This window comes from Molothrus ater, chromosome 15, assembly GCF_012460135.2.
Source record: "Molothrus ater isolate BHLD 08-10-18 breed brown headed cowbird chromosome 15, BPBGC_Mater_1.1, whole genome shotgun sequence".
NCBI lineage: Eukaryota > Metazoa > Chordata > Aves > Passeriformes > Icteridae > Molothrus > Molothrus ater.
In genome coordinates, this window is record NC_050492.2 from 2,395,526 (window position 1) to 2,414,775 (window position 19,250).

The window sequence follows — 19,250 nt, forward strand, 5'->3', positions numbered from 1 at the left end:
GGCGCCGCCGCGACACTGCAGCCGCCGCATGCCCGCGCTCAGCGGGGCCCGGCTTTGGCCGGGGCTCAGCGCCTGCACCGGCCCCGGGGCCTCTCCCCGACTGCAAACACCCACAGCAGCAGCTCTTCCTTAACCACAAGTAGGAACCCTTATGATTGCAGCAGCAATATCCGTGTGATAACGATCTATTTATTTCTAGCTGCAATAGACACGGAAACAAATATTCCTCCTTATCAAATATTTTCTGCACTCTCTGGTTTGAGATGGCATGAAAATCAGAAACCAAATATGTGTTCCCAAAGAACAAATTGGTTGTCTCATGCACAGTCAAGGAACTGAAGCCAAAATCTGAAAAGATGATTGCTGAGATGTTTTACAATTTAATTTTTCCAGAGGTACCCGAGATATTCTTTGCCCATCACCTGTGCAAAACCAGTACAAATCAAGAGGACATGTTTACAGTGATTAACACTTGCAGAGAAATGTGAAGCCCAGAAGCAATGAATCTGCACTCAGATAAGTGCCAGTGTACATATATACCTGGCAGAGAATAAGAAAGTGCAAAGCACTGCAGACTCTGCCCTGTGTCCATCCTTACACTGACTCCCCTTCCATCCAGTAAACCTTCTGTGCTTTTGGTGGAAACTCAAAAATTAGGCCTGCCACAATTACTGATTTAATATTTCCATTGTTTTGATTTTCCTAACCTCTAGGCAAAAGTCTCAACATCTCCCCAATCCGTTTTAGGACTGCAAAATCAGCTGAATGGTTTTCAATGCATTCTGAAGATTCATATACAAACTCCAAACTTCCATCTGACCCCATCAGAGTGGGGGACATATTCCAGTGCTGTGATTTCATGGTGCTTTACCACAACACAGCCTTAAAAATTCATTCCCAGAACACCTGGAAACTCACTTAGGCCTCAAGGTGCAAGCTAGGCAAGCTGCAGGAATTTTAAAGGACTATGAGGTCTCTTCGACTGGATTAAATGACTTTACTAAGCAGCAGAACAACAGAAATCTTTGACACTTATTAAATCAAAGAAGCCAAGCCAAATATCTCCCACTGCCATACATGGGGCCAGTCATTGGCCACTGTGACACAGCAGGGCCTGTGCAATGTAGGAAACCACAGAGAGCAGCTCGTAGCTGTGTGGACCTCAGAGACACAAGAAGAATCCCCAGGTAAGTGGAATTGGACAGCAGCATTTTACAGCTATCCACTTGAGTTAAGCAGTTTTTTCATTTTCCTCGCACACACTGTTCTGTCTTCATTTGGTTCTCAAGGGAAGTTACTGTTTCCTGCAAAGCAGCACTCACAAGTTGGAAGGAAACATGAACCATGGCCTTCCAGGAAACAGAGCCTGAATTGAGATCCAAGGTGGAAAATGTAATTGCCACTTTCATGAACTCTCTATCAAACTATGCACTTCCCCTCTTTTATCACATGCACAGATCCACAAAGATGTGACATTTTTACATCTCTTTACATACGACAAAATTAGAACACAGATGGACCCCCCTCACATGTCCTCATTCTACATCAGCTGTAATAACATGTCAAGAAAAGAAAACCACTCAAGCAATGCAGGGATGCATTAGGACTGCATTCAGAGAAATTCACCCAGAGGAAATCTCAGGCCTCTATGTGGGCAAGGAAATTCATTCCCGACAGCACCTGGAACCCACTGAGGTGTCAGGCTGGAAGTGAGACCTTGAAATCTTGTTCTGGACTGCCAGTGTGACTTCATTTCATTAAACACTCCAGAGCTCTCATCAGCTTTTCTACTATGTGGCCTGCTCATACCCCACAGATTTGAAGGCCTAAGTTTGAAGGCCTAAGTTTGAAGGCCTATGTTTGAAGGCCTATGCTTAAAGGCCTGATTTTAAAGACCCAAGTTTAAAGGCCTATGTTTAAAAGCCTAAGTTTTAATGCCTGTGTTTGAAGGCCTATGTTTGAAGGCCTATGTTTGAAGGTCTATGTTTAAAGGCCAATGTTTAAAGGCCTATGCTTAAAGGACTAAGTTAAAGCCTATATTTGAAGGCCTACGTTTAAAGGCGTAAGTTTTAAGGCCTAACTTGTGTCAGCTTTAACAAGTACATAAGACACATATCGAATATCTAGAGGTAAGGCACTGCAAGAAATTCCTTTGGAGAAAAAGCAAAGAAAAATGCACACAACCACAACTATGTGATCCATATAACAGCTAGGGAAAACTGAATATTTATACCAACCCTTTAGATATTTCAGCAATTCTTCCACCAGCCCTGTCTCTGCACAGGCACAATGCTCAGACATCACCCAACAGGGACCCCTTTGCAGACAGACACCACTGGAAGAAGTTTCCCACACAACTTCTCCTTATGGAGAGCAGGGATCACAACACAGGTCCACACATATGGACTCTGCTCATCACTGATATTTGAAGAAATGTAAAATGACTAAACAGTCATAAGTAATATGTAGCTCAGTTAAAGACTCAGATCAGGATCAATACATAGATGTCATCATTCTTCCTAAACACATGGACAGTTTTGGATATATGCCACTTGGGAACCATTCATGTGAAATCTATGTCTACATCCAAGAGCTACCACTCACAGGGAAGAGCTGTATCAGACATGGCAGAGGATAAAATGAGTGACTTTCTGGCATGTGCTTCAAATAAAAGCTCCAAACCTGGACTTTGCTGGAAAATTAGACTCTCCCATCCCTACAATCCTACCAATTTCAATTAAAAAAAAAACAAAACATCAGCAGTAACATCAGCAAGCAAGAGCCATTAATAACATCTGAAGGTTTGCTCAAAGCTTGGAAAAACTTAGTACAAACACAGGGAAACTCTACATCACAGCTTTAACAAGGACACACTGCTGGGGAAATGACATTTCCCGCAGCATTTCTTAGACACAGAAGCCCTGAGGCATGCACTGCCCTGGGCATTGCTTGCAGACAAATTCATTGGAGGATTGCCATCCTTTTCTGGACACAGGAAAAGAAAAGGGCACTTGGTGTAAGTGGCACAGGCCTTGGCACACCCAAATCATAGAACCCCGCTCTGCCTGCTGAGGGGCCAGTCTCTCCCTGGGAGCAATCTCTCCCTGACTGTTCACCATGAGGATGTTACAACTAAGATCAGTGACTCCAGAGATGTTTACAGATAGAGTTTCAGACACACACAGGCCCATCTCTACCTGGTCAGGACAAACAAGTCAACAGTTAAACTATCATTCACAGAGAGCACACCATTGTAGAAAAGCAAGCTTATGAATCCACAGCTTGGTCATTTATAATCTGAACATATTCACTTTATGTAGTCCAGCAATGGACCATGGAAGTTAAAAACAAACCTGCTTTCTCTCCAACAGTGCTTCCTCACACGCTGCACCTGCAAGAGTCTCCTGAAGCTCGTTACAGATTGTTTGGCTCTCTCTGATCTTTACCATTAGCAGAGGAACTCCACTGCAAGAAAAGTTGCAGAGATAACTTACCAAGGCTAACATTAAACTTCTTAACCTGTCCATGTGAGAAATAAAACAACTTCTCCCATTAAAAATTTCAGGAAACACATCTATGAATGTCTTTCCCTGTCGAGTTGTAAAATGAAAGGGATGTATGGAACAGCAAGGGAAATGTAAGAGACGTGATCTGATACTGCCAAATACAAAGGCCCATCTTAAGATCAGTACAAAGGACAAGACAAGAAGATAACATCTGCGGAAAATAAGGAATCACTCTCATCTAGATTAGGCTCTTGCAGAAAATACATAATCTAGGTGTTAAAAGTGGGGATTGGAATAAATTTCGTTACTGCAAAGCGCCCATTGTGACATTTCAGAATAGAATATATAGGGCTATAAATTTAATATATTGACAATACATTAAATACATTAAAATACAATAAATACATTACAAGAACCTGTAAACAGGCTTGTTCTCATTAGAACTTCAGTAATATCTGTTAAGCCACACATACTTGGGAAGGAGAAAATTACATTACATTATACCACAGATCAGCACTGAAAACGCATCTTATCTTATCTTAATCTTATCTTATCACTTAACAGTTTTCCACAGACAGAGCCCACTATTTGCATCTCCTGCCTCTAAAATCTTGCATATTGTGTCTCGACCTTGATCCCTTGAAAGCAGTTTCCATCAAAATACCAGATATTCAGAGGGTTTCCCTTACACATGCACCAGGATAACCAATAGCCTTAAACAGGTATCTTTACAGCTCTCTACTAAGAGGGAAGAAATATTTTCATGTCAAATACATCTCAGAGAAGAAGCCGGAAGGAGGTGAAACCCTACTTGTCCATCAAAAGATACTGAGGCAGCGACGATCACATGATACAGAAAAAACTTCATTTAGAAAAACCCTCCAGCCAAGATCAGTCTCCCATATCATGCATCCCTCACAAACTGGAAAGCCAAGACCCGACCCCATGTCCACCGTGGTGTAGCAATAAGCCACGAGATCAGCAAGTCCCTAAAAGATACTTTGCCTTCCATGTCAGCAAACAGGACTCTGTAGGAGTCCGAAAAAAGTAGAGAAGCAATAAAAGAAGGAAAAGCGGATAGAAATTGGTATGGGAACTCACCGGGACGGAGGCAGAATCCGCGGGGAGGGCGCCGGCCGGGTCCCCGTCCCCGAGCAGCGGCGCGGGCTCGTCGGGCGGCGGCCGGGCCGGGAGGGTGTCGCAGCAGCTGGCGGCCGAGAAGCGCAGGTGGCTCTTGCGCGAGTCGGCCGTGAGCGACACGTCGTGCGAGTAGGACTGCAGGAAGGCGCGCACGCCGTCGATGCCCACGAAGTGCGAGACGGGCACGCCGCGCAAGGCGCCGCTGTCCGGCGGCAGCAGCTGCTGGCGGTGGCAGCGGCGCAGGCGCAGCGCCAGCAGCAGCAGCAGGAAGGCCACGAAGAGGCACGAGACGGCGGCCACGGCCAGCACGAGCCAGCGCGTCAGGCTGGCGGCCGGCTCGCCCGGCGCCGCCGCCTCGTGGGCCGCGCTGCCCAGCTCGGCCAGCAGCTCGGCCACGCTCTCGGCCAGCACCACGCTCAGCGTGGCCGTGGCCGACAGCGCCGGCCGCCCGTGGTCCCGCACCAGCACCAGCAGGCTGTGGCGCGCCGCGTCGCGGGCCAGCGGCGAGCGCGCCGTGCGCACCTCGCCGCTGTGCAGCCCCACGCGGAACAGCCCCGGCTCCGTGGCCTTGGCCAGCTCGTAGGACAGCCACGCGTTCTGCCCCGCGTCCGCGTCCACCGCCACCACCTTGGCCACCAGCGCGCCGGCCTCGGCCCAGCGCGGCGCCAGCTCCACGCCCGACCACGCCGCAGCAGCGCCCGAGCCCGCCGCTGCGGCCGGCGCCGGGTACAGCACCTGCGGCGCGTTGTCGTTCTCGTCCACGATCAGCAGCCGCACCGACACGTTGCTGCTCAGCGCCGGCGCGCCGCCGTCCTCCGCCCGCACGCACAGCTGCAGCTCGCGCAGCTGCTCGTAGTCCAAGGAGCGCAGCGCGTACAGCGCGCCCGTCTCCGCCTGCACCGACACGTACGACGACAGCGGCGCGCCCCGCACCCGCCCCTCCGCCAGCCGGTAGCGCACGCGCGCGTTCTGCCCCCAGTCCGCGTCCGTGGCGCGCACCGTCAGCACCAGCGCGCCCGCCGCGTTGTTCTCCGCCAGCCGCGCGCTGTAGCGCTCCTCCAAGAACACCGGCGCGTTGTCGTTCACGTCCAGCACCCGCAGCGCCAGCACCGCGCTGCTCTGCAGCGCCGGCGACCCGCCGTCGGCCGCCCGCACCGTCACGTTGTACTCCGACACCTGCTCCCGGTCCAGCTCTCTCGCTGTCACCACACTGTAGTAGCTGCCGTGAGAGCTCTGCAGCCGGAATGGGACATCCCCTTGAAGCGAGCAGCGCACTTCACCATTCGCCCCCGAGTCCAGATCCTGCACATGCAAAAGGGCCACCACGGTCCCCGTCGGGGCGTCTTCGGAAATCTCACTCAGTGCTGATCGTAACGAAATCTCGGGTGCGTTGTCGTTGACGTCTGTCACTGTGATAGTAACTTTCGTTGTGTCATAAAGCTCTCCTCCGTCTTGTGCCTGAACCTCAAGTTCATGGGAGGAGATCTTCTCGAAGTCCAAAGCATTTCTAACGGTTATTTCTCCTGTCTTAGAGTCCAGGTCAAAAAGTTCCGACGCCCGGTCTGAAATTTTATGGAAGCTATATTTAACCTGCCCGTTCAGACCCTCGTCGGCATCCGTGGCCATGACGGTGACGAGGGTGGAGCCCACGGGCACGTCCTCGGGCACACGCACCGTGTACTCCGCCTGGCTGAACACGGGCGCGTTGTCGTTCGCGTCCACCACGGTCACGCGGATCCGAGCCGTGCCCGTCCGTGCCGGATCGCCGCCGTCGCTCGCCCTCAGCACCAGCTCGTGAAACGCCGCCTCCTCCCGGTCCAGCGCCTTGGCCAGCACCAGCTCGGGACGCTGATCGCCGCCGGGGCCCGCCTGCACGGCCAGCGAGAAGTGCTCGTCACCGCTCAGCTCGTAGCTCTGCAGGGAATTCTGGCCCGAGTCCGGATCTTGTGCTTCTCGGAGGGGAAACCGCGACCCTGGGGCTGTCGTCTCGCTTACTCTCAATTCTTTTTCCGTCTCTCGGAACCTGGGGGAGTTGTCGTTAACGTCTGTGATTTCCACTTCTATTTCATAAAACTTCATTTCCTCCTCCACTATCAGCTCACAGCGCAGCACGCATTGCTGCACACGCTCGCACAGCTGCTCTCTGTCGATCCTCTCCGCCGTCACTAAATGTCCCGTCTTCCCGTGCAGAGCAAAATACTGCGTCCTACCCTTGGAAACAACACGGACGGCATTATCGCGGATCTCCGTCAGCTGCAGCCCCAGGTCCTCGGCCACGTCGCCCACGAACGAGCCCTTGGGCATCTCCTCGGGCACCGAGTAGCGCAGCTGCCCCCACGCCGCCTCCCACGCCGCCAGCAGCACGGCCCAGAGCAGAGCTCGCTGCCGCCGGCCCCAGCGCCTCCCCGCCGCGCACATCTCGCCCGCGGAACCGCCGGCACCGCAGCACCGCCGATCCAATCCCGCTGCTACTCAGTGCTCTCAGATCCTGCACCGTGCGCAGCTGCCGCTGCCTCCGCCTGGCTCCACAATGGACCAGCACGGCGGGGACGATCGGGGACCGCACGTTCGGACAGGCAGCGAACAACCGAGCGAGCCGATCCGCAGCGGGCGGGGCTGCCGGTAGCGCTCCGAGCTTCCTCTCGCTCCTCTCGGTCAACAGCGGCGCCCGCAGCCTCCTCCCGGCACTGCAGGCACCGAGCGCTGCCCAGCGCTGCCCGCCCTGCCTTGCTCCATACAGGCCACGGTCGCCACCGAGATGTCGCTTTTCGTCCAGCGCCGATCTCCTGCCTCCGCATTTCTCCAGCCCATCTCTGCTTTCATCCTCCAGGCTATCACCATCGGGAAGAAGCCAGAGGCATTCCGCGGGCGGGGTTCTTTAATCGCGCGGGAAAGTCATTACTTTCTACTGTCATTATACGTAAGTTAAAATAGATATTTTGCCCTGTAGCTTATTCTTAAGCTTATCGTTTTTGTTCAGAAGCACCTTCAACAACAGCCTCCCATACAGAGAACGGGAAGATAGCATATCCCGAAGAAACAAAGCTATCCGGGTTATTAACAAAGCGGGACAAGAGCAATTGAATACTGCTTGAATTCAGGGAGCCCATTGTTACAGAATTCAATTTTGGGTATAAATAAAAATGTAGCTGAAACTCTCAAGGTAAAGTTTCAGGACTTTAAATATTTGACATCCTTTCCTAGGGGATGCGCCTAGTGTTTCCTTAGTTTATACAGATTTACGTTTAATCAAATCATTGTAGTTTTCCTTTTTTCAGAAAGCAACCTCTGAAGCACTAAAGCTCGTTAGGAAACTATTCCTCTAAGTATCTCTTAATGACATTCTTGGCTATGTGTTGAAGAAAATAATTATGGGACCATAGAATAAAAGTACAACAAAGGAAACTGTGCTGACCACTAATCAATGTGCAAATGGGCTTGATTCAAGTGCCTAAACCCTCCTCTGGCCAATCTCCCTCATATGGGATCCCTTAATATCTCAGATGTTTATCCTAATAAACAGAATTGCAAAGTTTTGCTGTTCTCGAGATATTTGAGACCTGCTAACACCCCCAACATCGTTGTGAGATAGAAAAATAACAATCTCTGAAACAGAAATCTTTCAGCACTCTCACCAGTGTATGAAATAAAGATCATGAAGAGCAAAACAGAGCGAACGGCCAGCCAGGACGCATAAACGAAGCCATCTGGTCCCACTACAGCATTCCCCCGAAAACGTGTGACAATCTCTTCCTTCACTCAGAAAAAAGAGTGAAAGGAACTTTCCACACTCCTTTCCTTTCTAAATCCAACCGGGAAAAAAAAAAATATTAACGAACGGGTTTGGGTCAAGCTATACACGAGTTCCAAGTACACCCTTTCCGAACAAATCAGTAAGGGAAGAAATATCTCCAGATCCAGATGTCAGTGCTCTCTTTTTTTTCCCTTGACCCCGTCATGTGGAATCAGACATTCTCGTTCCACAGAATACGAATCTGCTTTCAATGTTGCTAACATATTCAAATTTATGGAGCACAATTGTTAAAGACAAAAACTCGACCCTAAAGCTGAACCTGTGACCAAGGAAGAACCAAGGGCTTCCTGCTCGCCATGAACGGGGGATAGCCCGTTCCTTCACTCAGTCCGTCACGGAGACAGGACTGTGCAACTCACATAAACACAAATCCGAGAAACATGGAGAAACACTGAGAAACACCGCTACTAGCCAAAAGGAGATCTATAATCAAAACCTGTCAGCTGAAGCGCTTACCGAGGGAAAATTAAAACCTTCCGCTGCTGCGTGGGGATACAGATGAAGAATCCCCACTGAGAGCACACCGAGAACACCCGGGGAAACAAAGATGACGTTTCGGGAACTTTTAGAAACAGAAGAAGCTCAAAATTTACAGACCTGTGGTGCATCGGGATTGGCAGGCGGCTCTCCCTCGACGAGGTCAGTGCTCGGACTCGGCTTCCCGCAGGAATCACCGCCCAGAAGCTCCTCCGCCGACAGGATGGGCACCGGCGGCGGCGGCGGCCAAGCGGCCTCGGGCAGGGCGCGGGCGGGCGGCGGCACGCACAGGTTGTAGGAGTAGGGCAAGGTGCCCTCGCAGAAGTCGGCCGGGAAGGCGGCGCCGGCCAGCGAGAAGCGCTGCGCGCCCAGGCAGCGCAGCACGGCGGGCGGCCCGGCCCGGCGCAGCCGCGCCAGCACGGCCAGCGCCACGCTCAGCACCAAGAGCGCCGAGAGCAGCGCCAGCGCCAGCACCAGGTAGAACTGCAGCTCGGCCGCCGCCGCCTCGGCGCCCGCCGGCCGCTCGCTCAGCTCCGGCAGCGCCTCCTGCAAGCTCTCGGCCAGCACCACGTGCAGCGTGGCCGTGGCCGACAGCGCCGGCTGCCCGTGGTCCTTCACCACGGCCACCAGCCGCTGCTTGGCCGCGTCCCGCTCGCCCACGGCGCGCGCCGTGCGCACCTCGCCGCTGTGCAGCCCCACGCGGAACAGCGCCGGCTCCGACGCCTGCACCAGCTCGTAGGACAGCCACGCGTTGCGCCCCGCGTCCGCGTCCACCGCCACCACCTTGGCCACCAGGTAGCCGGCCTCGGCCGAGCGCGGAACCACCTCGAAAGGCGCCGCCGCCGCCGCCCCTCCCGGACCCTCTCCCGCCGCCGCCGCCGCCGCGGGCCAGAGCACCCTGGGCGCGTTGTCGTTGCGGTCCAGCACGAAGACGCGCACCGTGGCCGTGGAGCTGCGCGCCGGCGAGCCGCCGTCCTGCGCCCGCACGGCCACCGTGAACTCGCGGCACTGCTCGTAGTCCAAGGAGCGCTGCGCGTACAGCGCGCCGCTCCGCGCCTCCACCGACACCAGCGGCGCCGCGCCCGCCGCGCCCGCGCTGCCGCCCGCCAGCCAGTAGCTCACGCGCCCGTTGGCGCCCGCGTCCGCGTCCCGCGCCTGCACGCGCAGCACCAGCGCGCCCGCCGCGTTGTTCTCCGCCACGTACGCGCTGTACGCCGCCTCCTCGAACACCGGCGCGTTGTCGTTCACGTCCGACACCTCCAGCACCAGCTCCCTGCTGCTCCACAGCGCCGGCCTGCCCCGGTCCCGGGCCACCACCGTCACGCGCTGCTCCGACGCCTGCTCGCGGTCCAGCGCGCCCGATGTCACCACCTTGTACGAGCCGCCCGACGACGCCACGATCGACAGCGGCGCCTCTCCCGACAGCGAGCACGACACCTGACCGTTCTCGCCGGAGTCTCTGTCCCGAACTTTCAGCAGAGCCACCACAGTGCCGGATGGTGCGTCCTCAGGCACTGGGCTCGACAGTGACAGAATCGTGATCTCGGGTGGGTTGTCGTTCTCGTCCGTGACGTCTATCTGCACTTCACAGTGACCGGTGAGCCCGCCCCCGTCCTTCGCCTCCAGACCGAAGATGTATTTATTCTTCTCCTCGAAATCGAGGGGACCTACCAACCTGATCTCACCACTATCACTGTCGACACTGAACAATCTGCTGATTGCATCCGGGACGTTGCCGAAGGAGTAGGACACCCGCCCATTGGAGCCTGCATCCGCATCCGTGGCAACCACCTGCAACACCAGGGACCCCGCCGGCAGATTTTCCGATGCTCGTATCTCATATACTCTTTGACTGAACACGGGCTGGTTATCATTTGCATCCGTCACGTTGATGCGAACCTCTACAGTCCCGGACCTCGCAGGTTCCCCGCCATCTACCGCTGTCAGCATCAACTCAAACGAGCTCTGCTTCTCCCGGTCCAATGCTTTCTCCAGCACTAATTCGGGTTGCTTCTTTCCACCCGGGTTTTCGTCACAGATGAGAGAGAAGGACGGATTGCTGGCGAGCTGGTAAGTCAGCTGGGAGTTACTTCCTGCGTCTGCGTCTCGGGCCATCTCCAAAGGAAAACGAGTCCCGGGAACCGTCCATTCACCAATCTCCAGGTCCAGAGCAGCCTTGCTGAAGACTGGGGAGTGGTCATTCACATCCTCGATGGACACCTCGACGTGGAAAATGTTCAGCGGGTTGTGCACCAGCACCTCGAAACTGACGGAGCAGGTCGCCGACTCACCGCACATCTCCTCCCGGTCCAGCCTCTCATTCACGTACAGGTTCCCGTTCTCCTCATTCACCGTGAAGTATTGCTTCTCCTCGCTCAGCCGCAGCTTGCGCGCCGGCAGCTCGTCCGCGCTGAGCCCCAGGTCCCGCGCCAGCGGCCCCACGAGCGAGCCTCTGCCCAGCTCCTCGGGGATGGCGTAGCGGAGCCGCTCGCCCGCCGCCCGGCACCACACGCACAGCAGCAGCAGCAGCAGCGCGGCCAGCAGCGCTCGCCCGCCGCCCGGCCCGCGCCTCTGCCGCCTCTGCCTCACCGCCATTCTCTGCCCACTGCGCTCGCCGCGCTCCTGCCGACTGCCGCTGCCCTGCCTCCCTTCCAGCCGCTCTCGCCGCCCAAAACAGACACCGCTCAAACACACCCAGCTCGCCGCGCCGCCTCTCGCCGCCTCTCGCTGCTGCTGCTGCTGCTGCTGCGGGCGGTGCCGCTACCGCTGTGGCCGGCGCCGGCCGAGCGAGCAGCCTGCGGGGGCAGGACGCTGCGGCGGCGGCGGCGGCTCCAGCGCCGCTCGGCGCCGGCCAACAGCGACACCCGGAGGCGCCGCCGCGACACTGCAGCCGCCGCATGCCCGCGCTCAGCGGGGCCCGGCTTTGGCCGGGGCTCAGCGCCTGCACCGGCCCCGGGGGCTCTCCCCGACTGCAAACACCCACAGCAGCAGCTCTGGCTTAACCACAAGTAGGAGCCCTTATGATTGCAGCAGCAATATCCGTGTGGTAACGATCTATTTATTTCTAGCTGCAATAGACACGGAAACAAGTATTCCTCCTTATCAAAGATTTTCTGCACTCTCTGGTTTGAGGTAGCATGAAAATCAGAAACCAAATATGTGTTCCAAAAATCGAGATCGGTTTTCTCATGCACAGTCAAAGACCTGAAGCCAAAATCTGAAAAGATGATTGCTGAGATTATTTAAAATTTAATTGTTCCAGTTATACCCAAGATATTGTTTGCCCATCATCTGTGAAAAACTCATGCAAATCAAAAGGACATTTTTACAGTGAATAACACTTGCAGAGAAATGTGAAGCCCAGAAGCAATGAATCTGCACTCAGATAAGTGCCAGTGTACATACATACCTGGCAGAGAATAACAAAGTGCAAAGCACTGCAGACTCTGCCTTGCACTGACTCCCCTTCCATCCAGAAAACCTTCTGTGCTTTTGGTGGAAACTCAAAAATTTGGCCTGCTACAACAACTGATTTAATATTTCCATTATTTTGATTTTCCTAACCTCTAGGCAAAAGTCTCAACATCTCCCCAATCCGTTTTAGGACTGCAAAATCAGCTGAATGGTTTTCAATGAATTCTGAAGATTCATATACAAACCCCAAACTTCCATCTGACCCCATCAGAGTGGGGGACATATTTCAGTGCTGTGATTTTCTGGTGCTTTACCACAACACAGCCTTAAAAATTCTTTCCCAGAACACCTGGAAACTCACTTAGGCCTCAAGGTGCAAGCTAGGCAAGCTGCAGGAATTATAAAGGACTAGGAGGTCTCTTCGACTGGATTAAATGACTTTACTAAGCAGCAGAACAACAGAAATCTTTGACACTTATTAAATCAAAGAAGCCAAGCCAAATATCTCCCACTGCCATACATGGGGCCAGTCATTGGCCACTGTGACACAGCAGGGCCTGTGCAATGTAGGAAACCACAGAGAGCAGCTCGTAGCTGTGTGGACCTCAGAGACACAAGAAGAATCCCCAGGTAAGTGGAATTGGACAGCAGCATTTTACAGCTATCATTTTACCATTTTACAGCTTTTTCATTTTCCTCACACACAACATTCTGTCTTCATTTGGTTCTCAAGGGAAGTTACTGTTTCCTGCAAAACAGCACTCACAAGTGGGAAGGAAACATGAACCATGGCCTTCCAGGAAACAGCTTGAATTGAGATCCAAGGTGGAAAATGTAATTACCACTTTCATGAACTCTCTATCAAACTATGCACTTCCCCTCTTTTATCACATGCACAGATCCACAAAGATGTGACATTTTTACATCTCTTAACATATGACAAAATTAGAACACAGATGTACCCCCCTCACATGTCCTCATTCTACATCAGCTGTAATAACATGTCAAGAAAAGAAAACCACTCAAGCAATGCAGGGATGCATTAGGAGTGCATTCAGAGAAACTCACCAAGAGGAAAATCTCAGGCCTCTCTGTGGGCAAGGAAATTCATTCCTGACAGCACCTGGAGCCCACTGAGGTGTCAGGCTGGAAGTGAGACCTTGAAATCTTGTTCTGGACTGCCAGTGTGACTTCATTTCATTAAACACTCCAGAGCTCTCATCAGCTTTTCTACTATGTGGCCTGCTCATACCCCACAGATTTGAAGGCCTGAGTTTGAAGGCCTAAGTTTGAAAGCCTAAGTTTAGAGGCCTATATTTGAAGGCCTATGCTTAAAGGCCTGATTTTAAAGACCCAAGTTTAAAGGCCTATGTATAAAAGCCTATGTTTGAAGGCCTATGTTTGAAGGCCGATGTTTGAAGGCCTGTGTTTGAAGGCCTATGTTTGAAGGCCTATGTTTGAAGGTCTATGTTTGAAGGCCGATCTTTGAAGGCCTATGCTTAAAGGCCTAAGTTAAAGCCTATATTTGAAGGCCTACGTTTAAAGGCGTAAGTTTTAAGGCCTAACTTGTGTCAGCTTTAACAAGTACATAAGACACATTTCGAATATCTAGAAGTAAGGCACTGCAAGAAATTCCTTTGGAGAAAAAGCAAAGAAAAATGCACACAACCATAACTATGTGATCCATATAACAGCTAGGGAAAACTGAATATTTATACCAACCCTTTAGATATTTCAGCAATTCTTCCACCAGCCCTGTCTCTGCACAGGCACATGCTCAGACATCACCCAACAGGGACCCCTTTGCAGACAGACACCACTGGAAGAAGTTTTCCACACAACTTCTCCTTATGGAGAGCAGGGATCACAACACAGGTCCACACATATGGACTCTGCTCATCACTGATATTTGAAGAAATGTAAAATGACTAAACAGTCATAAGCAATATGTAGCTCAGTTAAAGACTCAGATCAGGATCAATACAAAGATGTCATCATTCTTCCTAAACACATGGACAGTTTTGGATATATGCCACTTGGGAACCATTCATGTGAAATCTATGTCTACATCCAAGAGCTACCACTCACAGGGAAGAGCTGTATCAGACATGGCAGAGGATAAAATGAGTGACTTTCTGGCACGTGCTTCAAATAAAAACTCCAAACCTGGACTTTGCTGGAAAATTAGACTCTCCCATCCCTACAATCCTACCAATTTCAATTAAAAAAAAAAAAAAACATCAGCAGTAACATCAACAAGCAACAGCCATTAATAACATCTGAAGGTTTGCTCAAAGCTTGGAAAAGCTTGGTACAAACACAGTGAAACTCTACATCACAACTGTAACAAGGACACATAGCTGGGGAAATGACATTTCCCGCAGCATTTCTTAGACACAGAAGCCCTGAAGCATGCACTGCCCTGGGCATTGCTTGCAGACAAATGCATTGGAGGATTGCCATCCTTTTCTGGACACAGGAAAAGAAAAAGGCACTTGGTGTAAGTGGCACAGGCCTTGGCACACCCAAATCATAGAACCCCGCTCTGCCTGCTGAGGGGCCAGTCTCTCCCTGGGAGCAATCTCTCCCTGACTGTTCACCATGAGGATGTTACAACTAAGATTACAGATATAAGTAAGATTCTGGAGATATTTTCAGATAGAGTTTCAGGCACATCCAGGCCCATCTCTACCTGGTCAGGACAAGCAAGTCAGCAGATTAATCATCCCTTACAGAGAGCACCCCATTACAGGAAAGTAAACTTATGAACCCACAGCTTGGCCATTTATAATCTGAGCATATTCACTTTATGTAGTCCAACAATGGACCATGGAAGTTAAAAACACACCTGCTCTCTCTCCAACAGTGCTTCCTCACACGCTGCACCTGCAAGAGTCTCCTGAATCTCGTTACAGATTGTTTGGTTCTCTCTGATCTTTACCATTAGCAGAGGAACTCCACTGCAAGAAAAGTTGCAGAGACAACTTACCATCACTAGTATTTGACTTCGTAATGTGTGCAAGTGAGAAATAAGATAATTGCTCCCATTAAAAATTTAAGGAAACACATCTATGAATATCTTTCCCTGACGAGTTGTAAAAATGAAAGGCATATATGAGACAAATGTAAGAGATGTGATCAGATACTACCAGATACAAAGGCCCATTTAAGATCAGTACAAAGAACAAGACAAGAAGATAACATCTACAGAAATATAGGGCTCAAACTAATGTAGATTACAGCTTTTGGAGAAAATGCATAATCTAGGTATTAAAAGTAGGGATGTAATGAATTTCCTTATTGCAAAGCCCCCATTGCGACATTTCAGATTGGAATATATAGGGCTATTAATTAAATATATTGGCTATACATTAAATATATTACAATACATTAATTACATTACAATAACCTGTAAACACACCTATTCTCAATAGAACTTCATTACTATCTGTTAACCCACACATATTTAGGATAGAGAAAATTGCATTACTTTAAACTACAGATAAACACTGAAAAATTATCTTTCATCTTATCATCTCATCTTATCTTTTCTCTTAACAGTCTTTCACACACAGAGCCCAGTATTTGCATCTCCTGCCTCTAAGATCTTGCATGTTCTGTCTCGACCTTGATCTTTTGACAGCAGTTTCCATCAAAATACCAGATATTCAGAGGGTTTCCCTTACACATGCACCAGGATAACCTATAGCCTTCAAACAGGTATCTTTAAATCTCTGTACTACGAGTGGAGAAATATTTGTCTGCCAAATGCATCTCAGAGGAGAAGCAGGAAGGAGGTGAAACAGTACCTGTCTGTCAAAAGATACTGAGGCAGCGACGATCACATGATACAGAAAAAACTTCCTTTAAAAAACTCTCCAGCCAAGATCAGTCTCCCTTATCATGCATCCCTCAAACGCAGGAAAGCCAAGACCCGACCCCATGTCCACCGTGGTGTAGCAATAAGCCACGAGATCAGCACGTCCCTAAAAGATACTTTGCCTTCCATGTCAGCAAACAGGACTCTGTAGAAGTTCGAAAAAAGTAGAGAAGCAATAAAAGAAGGAAAAGCGGATAGAAATTGGTATGGGAACTCACCGGGACGGAGGCGGGATCCGCGGGGAGGGCTCCGGCCGGGTCCCCGTCCCCGAGCAGCGGCGCGGGCTCGTCGGGCGGCGGCCGGGCCGGGAGGGTGTCGCAGCAGCTGGCGGCCGAGAAGCGCAGGTGGCTCTTGCGCGAGTCGGCCGTGAGCGACACGTCGTGCGAGTAGGACTGCAGGAAGGCGCGCACGCCGTCGATGCCCACGAAGTGCGAGACGGGCACGCCGCGCAAGGCGCCGCTGTCCGGCGGCAGCAGCTGCTGGCGGTGGCAGCGGCGCAGGCGCAGCGCCAGCAGCAGCAGCAGGAAGGCCACGAAGAGGCACGAGACGGCGGCCACGGCCAGCACGAGCCAGCGCGTCAGGCTGGCGGCCGGCTCGCCCGGCGCCGCCGCCTCGTGGGCCGCGCTGCCCAGCTCGGCCAGCAGCTCGGCCACGCTCTCGGCCAGCACCACGCTCAGCGTGGCCGTGGCCGACAGCGCCGGCCGCCCGTGGTCCCGCACCAGCACCAGCAGGCTGTGGCGCGCCGCGTCGCGGGCCAGCGGCGAGCGCGCCGTGCGCACCTCGCCGCTGTGCAGCCCCACGCGGAACAGCCCCGGCTCCGTGGCCTTGGCCAGCTCGTAGGACAGCCACGCGTTCTGCCCCGCGTCCGCGTCCACCGCCACCACCTTGGCCACCAGCGCGCCGGCCTCGGCCCAGCGCGGCGCCAGCTCCACGCCCGACCACGCCGCAGCAGCGCCCGAGCCCGCCGCTGCGGCCGGCGCCGGGTACAGCACCTGCGGCGCGTTGTCGTTCTCGTCCACGATCAGCAGCCGCACCGACACGTTGCTGCTCAGCGCCGGCGCGCCGCCGTCCTCCGCCCGCACGCACAGCTGCAGCTCGCGCAGCTGCTCGTAGTCCAAGGAGCGCAGCGCGTACAGCGCGCCCGTCTCCGCCTGCACCGACACGTACGACGACAGCGGCGCGCCCCGCACCCGCCCCTCCGCCAGCCGGTAGCGCACGCGCGCGTTCTGCCCCCAGTCCGCGTCCGTGGCGCGCACCGTCAGCACCAGCGCGCCCGCCGCGTTGTTCTCCGCCAGCCGCGCGCTGTAGCGCTCCTCCAAGAACACCGGCGCGTTGTCGTTCACGTCCAGCACCCGCAGCGCCAGCACCGCGCTGCTCTGCAGCGCCGGCGACCCGCCGTCGGCCGCCCGCACCGTCACGTTGTACTCCGACACCTGCTCCCGGTCCAGCACTCTCGCTGTCACCACACGGTAGTACTCTTCATAGGATTTCTCCAGGCGGAACGGGACGTTCTTGTCGATCGAGCAGCGCACATCACCGTTTTCCCCCGAGTCCCGGTCCTGCACATGCAAGAGTGCGACAACAGTTTCCAGAGGGGCATCCTCCGAGATCTCGTTAAGAGCCGACCTCACCGAAATCTTGGGCACGTTGTCGTTGACGTCTGTCACGGTGATCACCACTTTTGCAGTATCGGAGAGCTCTCCTCCGTCATGTGCTTGAACCTCAAATTCGTGGGAGGAGATTTCCTCGAAATCTAAGTCGTCCTTAACAGTTATTTCTCCTGTCTCAGAGTCGAGGTTAAAATGTTCTGAGGCTCGGTCTGAAATTTTATGGAAGCTGTATTTCACCTTCCCGTTCAGACCCTCGTCGGCGTCCGTAGCTGTGACAGTGACTAGGGTGGAGCCCACGGGCACGTCCTCGGGCACACGCACCGTGTACTCCGCCTGGCTGAACACGGGCGCGTTGTCGTTCGCGTCCACCACGGTCACGCGGATCCGAGCCGTGCCCGTCCGTGCCGGATCGCCGCCGTCGCTCGCCCTCAGCACCAGCTCGTGAAACGCCGCCTCCTCCCGGTCCAGCGCCTTGGCCAGCACCAGCTCGGGACGCTGATCGCCGCCGGGGCCCGCCTGCACGGCCAGCGAGAAGTGCTCGTCACCGCTCAGCTCGTAGCTCTGCAGGGAATTCTGGCCCCAGTCAGGATCGTGAGCTTCGGCCAGGGGAAACCGCGACCCCAGGGCTGTCATCTCACTAAGTCTCAGTTCTTTTTCTGCCTGTCGAAAGCTGGGCGCATTGTCGTTAATATCCGTAATCTCGACTTCGATTCCGTAAACCTGCATCTGTCCCTCCACTATCAGCTCACAGCGCAGCACGCATTTCTCCACCAGCCGGCACAGCTGCTCTCTGTCGATCCTCTCTGCCGTCACTAAATGTCCCGTCTTCCCGTGCAAAGCGAAATACTGCGTCGTACTTTCGGAGACAACACGGATGGCATTATCGCGGATCTCCGTCAGCTGCAGCCCCAGGTCCTTGGCCACGTCGCCTACGAACGAGCCCTTGGGCATCTCCTCGGGCACCGAGTAGCGCAGCTGCCCCCACGCCGCCTCCCACGCCGCCAGCAGCACGGCCCAGAGCAGAGCTCGCTGCCGCCGGCCCCAGCGCCTCCCCGCCGCGCACATCTCCGCAGCAGCCCCGCAGCACCGTCGGGAGCTCTCCTCCGCCGCTCACCGATCTGGTTCACGGTATCGCTGCGGCGCTCTGCCCCGGCCGCTCCTTTCAGGCCCTTCTGAGCCCCTTCAGCACCGATCCGCACCGCGGGGATGATCCCAGACTGCTCCGCCGCCGACTCACACACCGGGACCGCGAGAGAGCCGGGCCGCAGCGGGCGGGGCTGCAGAGCACCGAGCTCCCTCTCGCTCCTCTCGGTCAACAGCGGCGCCCGCAGCCTCCTCCCGGCACTGCACGCAGTGAAATGCCATGTATTTATTTGAATACGACGGACGGAGGATTACGAGTCCTAACA

At 53.7% G+C, this 19,250-nt stretch overlaps 3 protein-coding genes across 3 annotated transcripts; all 3 read right to left on the bottom strand.

The window, feature by feature from the left end:
* Positions 1-65: 65 nt before the first annotated feature.
* On the bottom strand, positions 66-7,064 carry LOC129046848 (protocadherin gamma-A10-like). Its single transcript, XM_054516474.1, has 2 exons — positions 4,608-7,064; positions 66-128 (listed from the first exon to the last, which is right to left on the bottom strand). Exons 1-2 carry the CDS (start codon positions 7,062-7,064, stop codon positions 66-68), a joined length of 2,520 nt encoding a protein of 839 aa, XP_054372449.1.
* A 1,848-nt stretch (positions 7,065-8,912) lies between these two features.
* On the bottom strand, positions 8,913-11,673 carry LOC118692191 (protocadherin gamma-B5-like). Its single transcript, XM_036391861.1, has 2 exons — positions 9,058-11,673; positions 8,913-8,972 (listed from the first exon to the last, which is right to left on the bottom strand). Exons 1-2 carry the CDS (start codon positions 11,530-11,532, stop codon positions 8,913-8,915), a joined length of 2,535 nt encoding a protein of 844 aa, XP_036247754.1. The 5' UTR covers positions 11,533-11,673.
* Positions 11,674-16,326: 4,653 nt separating this feature from the next.
* LOC129046849 (protocadherin gamma-A10-like) lies at positions 16,327-19,039 on the bottom strand. Its single transcript, XM_054516476.1, has one exon. The coding sequence runs from the start codon at positions 18,904-18,906 to the stop codon at positions 16,327-16,329; it is 2,580 nt and encodes an 859-aa protein (XP_054372451.1). The 5' UTR covers positions 18,907-19,039.
* Between the last annotated feature and the right edge of the window lie 211 nt (positions 19,040-19,250).